Source organism: Triticum aestivum, chromosome 6D, assembly GCF_018294505.1.
Source record: "Triticum aestivum cultivar Chinese Spring chromosome 6D, IWGSC CS RefSeq v2.1, whole genome shotgun sequence".
NCBI classification, from domain to species: Eukaryota; Viridiplantae; Streptophyta; class Magnoliopsida; order Poales; family Poaceae; genus Triticum; species Triticum aestivum.
Window position 1 is genome coordinate 450,057,482 of NC_057811.1, and position 5,089 is coordinate 450,062,570.

Below are 5,089 nucleotides of genomic sequence, written 5' to 3' on the forward strand. Positions count from 1 at the left end.
AGAGACCCTATAACGGTTCCCATCGGCTTCTCTCCCACCCCTCGCCCGCGAGTGCCACTCTAGTATTGGGTGGTGGTGGTGCTTTGTGCTTTGTGATTTTGGGTTTGGTTTCTAGGCAGAGGCATGATGGGGGTGGAGATATCGTTGAGTCCCTTTGGCTCCTTTCCCGTCATGATGGCGTGTCTATGGCATCGGCATGGAGACATTAAGGCTTGTTCTGGTGGGTCTGGTCGACTAGATCTTGCGGACTGGTGTGTTCCTGCTACAATCTTCTGTGATCTTCATCATGCCTACCGAGCTCGAAGCATGCCACTGGTCGATGTGTCAACACTGAAGCCTTTGTGTTGGCGTTGAAAGCAAGTTTCTAAACGAATGTTTAAACCTCTTGGAGGCGATTCAGACTTGTGTGGACTATGACCAAAGATAAAGGTAGCTTGGTTCTTCTTTGTATTATGCCTGTATTCTATTGTTATGTTTTTTTTCTGTGTCAACGAACATCAATATGTTCCTGAAAAAGAGATCCACTTTTCGCCTACATGGCGAAATGATCCACCTTTATATATCCAAGACACTTTAGTTAAGGTTTAAAAGTTTGGAAGAGGGGTTGTAGAGAAGTTAGACACGTGACATGTTAGGCGATCTTTAGGTAATTAGTTAAAAGATGAAGACATAAGTTACGATGAAGTCTCAAGATGTTGTATATTCCAATTCCACCTAACCTCCGTCCTATTCGGATGGCATGTGCATGATGTCTTGCTTTTATACATTATCACCCCAACGAGCGAACAAATATATTTGTCGGTATATCGTAAACGCATAAACAGATGAATTTATACATAACAATCCCCTAAATTAAGCCATCACCACTCTCCATTTTTTTACCTTTTAATAAACCAAACAAGCCGTGCATTAATAGGGTGTCAACCGAAATAAATCCTCCGCCGTCCGATCTAAATCAGATGGCTTATATTATGCCACGACTCCCATGCTTCTCACCGTCTTCTTCCCCTCGACGGCGCCCGTGACAAGGAACACGCACCCGCGAACGCCACGCCCGTTTGCTCCTCGCTTCCGCCTCACTCAAACGGCTTCTTCCCTCCTATAAACCCAACTCGGCACCAACCGCTCCAATGGCGGAATTCCCCAAGCCCGCACCACCGCCCACCCCCTCGGAGCCCTCGCTCGCCGCGCCCCGCCACACGCACTGACCCAACCCACGCCGCGCCGCGCGCCGTGCCCTAGATCGGTAGATCGAGGGGAGAAGAAGGACCCGCTCGCCCCGGCGGACCGCCCCGCGGCGCGATGGTGGAGACGTCGGGCGGGAGGTGGAGGCTGCACCTCCACGGGCAGCGGCGGAGCGCGGCCGCCTTCCTGGCCGCCAACAAGACCCTGCTCGCCGCCGTGTGGGTCGCCGGGTTCGCGCTCGTCTTCCTGTGGCAGAGCGCCTCCGTGTTCGTCGCCGGGGGCGGGGGCGGGCCCCGCCCGCCGCCCGCGCCGTCGCGCCCGGCGCCGCGGCTGCGCCCGATGGCGTACAACCTGACCGACTTCGGGGGCGTCGGGGACGGGCGGGCGGTGAACACCCGGGCCTTCGAGCGCGCCGTGGAGACCGTCTCGGCCTTCGCGGACCAAGGCGGGGCGCAGCTCAATGTGCCGCCCGGCCGCTGGCTCACGGGCCCCTTCAACCTCACCAGCCACATGACGCTGTTCCTCGCCGAGGGCGCCGAGATCCTCGGCATTACGGTGAGCCTTTTACTTACAACCGGAGCAATGGGGTTAGTTTTTTGGAGTGCTGTTGAATTGTGGCGTGGATCATGGCTGGCTAACACGTAGTTGAATTAAATCCCTTTGACTAGTTTGGCTTGATGGATAAACAGACCAATGGTAAAAATACAAGGATTGTTGTTGTGTGATGTGTCGCTAGGACCGAAGATTGAAGTGATACCAATGTTCAGAATTTCCCCATTTTGGAAAATGGTTGGGTAATAATTGCACAATATAATTACCACATTGTCTGTTTAATTCCAACTTCCGCACTATCTTTCTTTTAGCTCGGCGAAACATTGCTGTTTATCTGAAAGCAAACATTTAGAATGTGTTTAGAGTTGGGTGGAATGTGGTATGACTTGAACTGTCACTCTTAGCTCTCTGAATCTTAGACTCGAGCATGGTACCATGTACAGATTTCAGATTAGCAGGTGTATCTAGCTGGGGTTCTGATATTTCTCTTGACAGGACGAGAAGGATTGGCCGCTGATGCCAGCACTGCCATCTTATGGATATGGGAGGGAGCGCAAAGGACCTCGTTTCTGTAGTCTAATTCATGGACAGAATTTGAAAGATGTTGTCATTACAGGTTTGCCTTTTATCTAAGTAAGCTGTCAATATTAACTTGTCGAGCTGTGTAATCTACAACACCCTATCATGGATTTGTTGGTTAGCTGTGAAGCAACATGCATGAGAGAAGTGCATAATGTGCATATTAAGCAATCTAGTGATGGTAACAGTATACCAGCATGCCTGACTGTTTGAATAACACAAAGCAACTGATTGACCTGTTTAATCCCCTAAACTGAATGTACTTGATTTCGGTATGCATGATTTGATGTCCCGCTTATTCGTTAAAAGTAGAACATTATATCCATAGCTTGAATAGCATATTCTCTAGTGATCTTTAAATGGGTAAATACTGAATAGGCAAGTTCACTGAAACAGCAGTACCTGCAGTTTGGTGGTTTCACTATGCATTTGTTTCTCAATTGTATACTAAATTACTAACAGAACAATGATGGTATGCCATGTTCATGCTTCATTGGATGATAGCTATTTAACTATCACGACCTTCCTTCTTTTCAATCTGCTAAATAGGACACAATGGTAGCATAAATGGCCAGGGTGAAGTTTGGTGGTTGAAGCATCGCAGAAGAATGCTGAAGAACACAAGACCTCCACTTGTACAACTGATGTGGTCCAAGGACATTGTTATTACAAATATAACGTTGCGGAATTCACCTTTCTGGCACTTCCACCCATATGATTGCACGAATGTTACTGTTTCGGATGTTACAATCTTAGCTCCTATTTCTGGTGCTCCGAACACAGATGGCATAGATCCAGGTATTCATCCTGCAACTATTTTTAATGATTCCAGTATAACCTATATTTCTTTTTGCAATATTCAGGCGTTACTTCAAGCATCTGCATATTTGTAGTATTACCTATCTGCTAATGATGTATATCATCTGGGATAGATTCTTGTATCATCTGGGACTGAAACCATATTAGGCATCTTCAGCTGACATATGTTTATGCATTGTACAGATTCTTGTGAGGATGTCTTAATTGAGAACTGCTACATATCTGTTGGTGATGACGCAATTGCTATAAAGAGCGGGTGGGATCAATATGGGATTGCATATGGGCGGCCGTCTTCTAACATCTTAATACGCAATGTGACAGTCCGATCTTTGGTCAGGTATATATTACTTTTTAAACAATATTTATTTGCATGAGCCTTTTATTTCAAGTCCGGTGCTCAAGACAAAGCACTGGTTTTAGACCAGGATAAGCTTTCACATTCTTTTGCATAGAATGTGGAGTATAAAGGTGAAGCTTACACTCTTTTTCTTGCCTGTGTGCAGTGCTGGAATTTCAATTGGCAGTGAGATGTCTGGTGGAGTTGCAAATGTTACGGTGAAGAATGTACGCATCTGGGATTCAAGGCGAGGCGTGAGAATAAAGACTGCCATAGGAAGAGGAGGCTACATCCGCAATATCTCCTACAGCAACATAACCTTCGACAATGTTCGTGCTGCAATTGTGATAAAGGTTGACTACAATGAGCATGCTGATGATGGGTATGACAGAAATGCCTTCCCAGATATCACAGGCATATCATTCAAAAAAATACATGGGTGGGGTGTTCGTGTGCCTGTCCGTGCTCATGGCAGCAATTACATCCCCATCAAGGATATCACCTTTCAGGACATGTCAGTAGGCATCAGCTACAAGAAGAAGCATATATTCCAATGCTCCTACATTGAAGGCCGTGTTATCGGGTCAGTCTTTCCAAAACCATGTGAGAATTTAGATGTCTACGATGAGCAAGGGCAGCTTCTCAAGAGTGGGGCAGTGCTGAACAGTACGGAAGTTGATTATGACATATGAGACACATACTGTCACTGATAGGTTTTCAATAGTGTAAGTTAGATACTATCATATTTTTTGGTTTTTTAATCTTTTATCTTTTTGTCGTAGAACTGTAAATACAGAGGAGATTCTCCTCTTCATAGGTTTGCTTACATTGGCTCCTTTGTATCTCACCAATTATTTGGCCACCATTGACATTCTGTTCTTGCAAAAGGTGGAAAAGAACCTTGTAATCTTGCAATGTTTTGGCCTTAACTTCTGGTCTCTATTGTGCTAGACTTAGACTTCTTTGATAAATTCTACGTACTTAAGTCACTGGAAGAAACTTTGCGCGTGTCAATGTGGTGCCAATTTTTCTTATAGCAACTATTTCGGACCTTCCTTGCATTTCCATTTTCAACTCTCTCACACCTGTAGGAGTAAGTTGCAGAAGGTATAATTATTCATAAGTTGCATTTTGGGATCTCATTGCTAGTGCCATGGTCATTTCATAAAATTATCTGCCGGCATATTTTGGATAGTGGAAGCCGCAAGGCAACATGACAGGAAATCAGGGGAGGCAGATAAAGCGAAAGCCGTGATCAAGAGGAAGTCAATCTGAAGCAGAACTGGAACCGGGGAAGTAATCTCGCACTCTCCCAGCCAGGTGATTCACTCATTCCATCATGCGCTTCTAACCATTCCGTCAGCCCCAATTTGTTCTGATCTCCACAAATGCACGCGTTTACTGTTTCACGGAAGAGAAAAGAGCACCCATAGTGAGAAATCCGGGGTTTCTGTGGCTCCGAGGGATCGTAGGCATTCTGTAGCCGGTGGAATGGGTTTCAGATAGCTGAGGCTTTTCTTCTTTGCCGTAGAACGGATAAGAGCCTCCTCCATGGCTATCGCTGTTGTTGGATGCCACACATCAACAACCACTTGACGTTACAAACATGTGCTCTTA

The 5,089-nt window shown here is 46.0% G+C and overlaps 1 protein-coding gene across 1 annotated transcript; it reads left to right on the forward strand.

Moving 5' to 3' along the window:
- Positions 1-1,043: 1,043 nt before the first annotated feature.
- On the forward strand, positions 1,044-4,405 carry LOC123145769 (probable polygalacturonase). The gene is made up of 5 exons (XM_044565255.1): positions 1,044-1,740; positions 2,233-2,353; positions 2,866-3,114; positions 3,319-3,472; positions 3,639-4,405. Exons 1-5 carry the CDS (start codon positions 1,303-1,305, stop codon positions 4,162-4,164), a joined length of 1,488 nt encoding a protein of 495 aa, XP_044421190.1. The 5' UTR covers positions 1,044-1,302; the 3' UTR covers positions 4,165-4,405.
- The last annotated feature ends 684 nt before the right edge of the window (positions 4,406-5,089 follow it).

Bases quoted from the DNA above. Each gene is read 5' to 3' on its own strand.
- LOC123145769 (XM_044565255.1), top strand. From the start codon at position 1,303: ATGGTGGAGACGTCGGGCGGGAGGTGGAGGCTGCACCTCCACGGGCAG. The intron at 3,115-3,318 runs GTATTCATCCTG...TGCATTGTACAG, and splicing joins CACAGATGGCATAGATCCAG to ATTCTTGTGAGGATGTCTTA. The intron at 3,473-3,638 runs GTATATATTACT...GCCTGTGTGCAG, and splicing joins ACAGTCCGATCTTTGGTCAG to TGCTGGAATTTCAATTGGCA.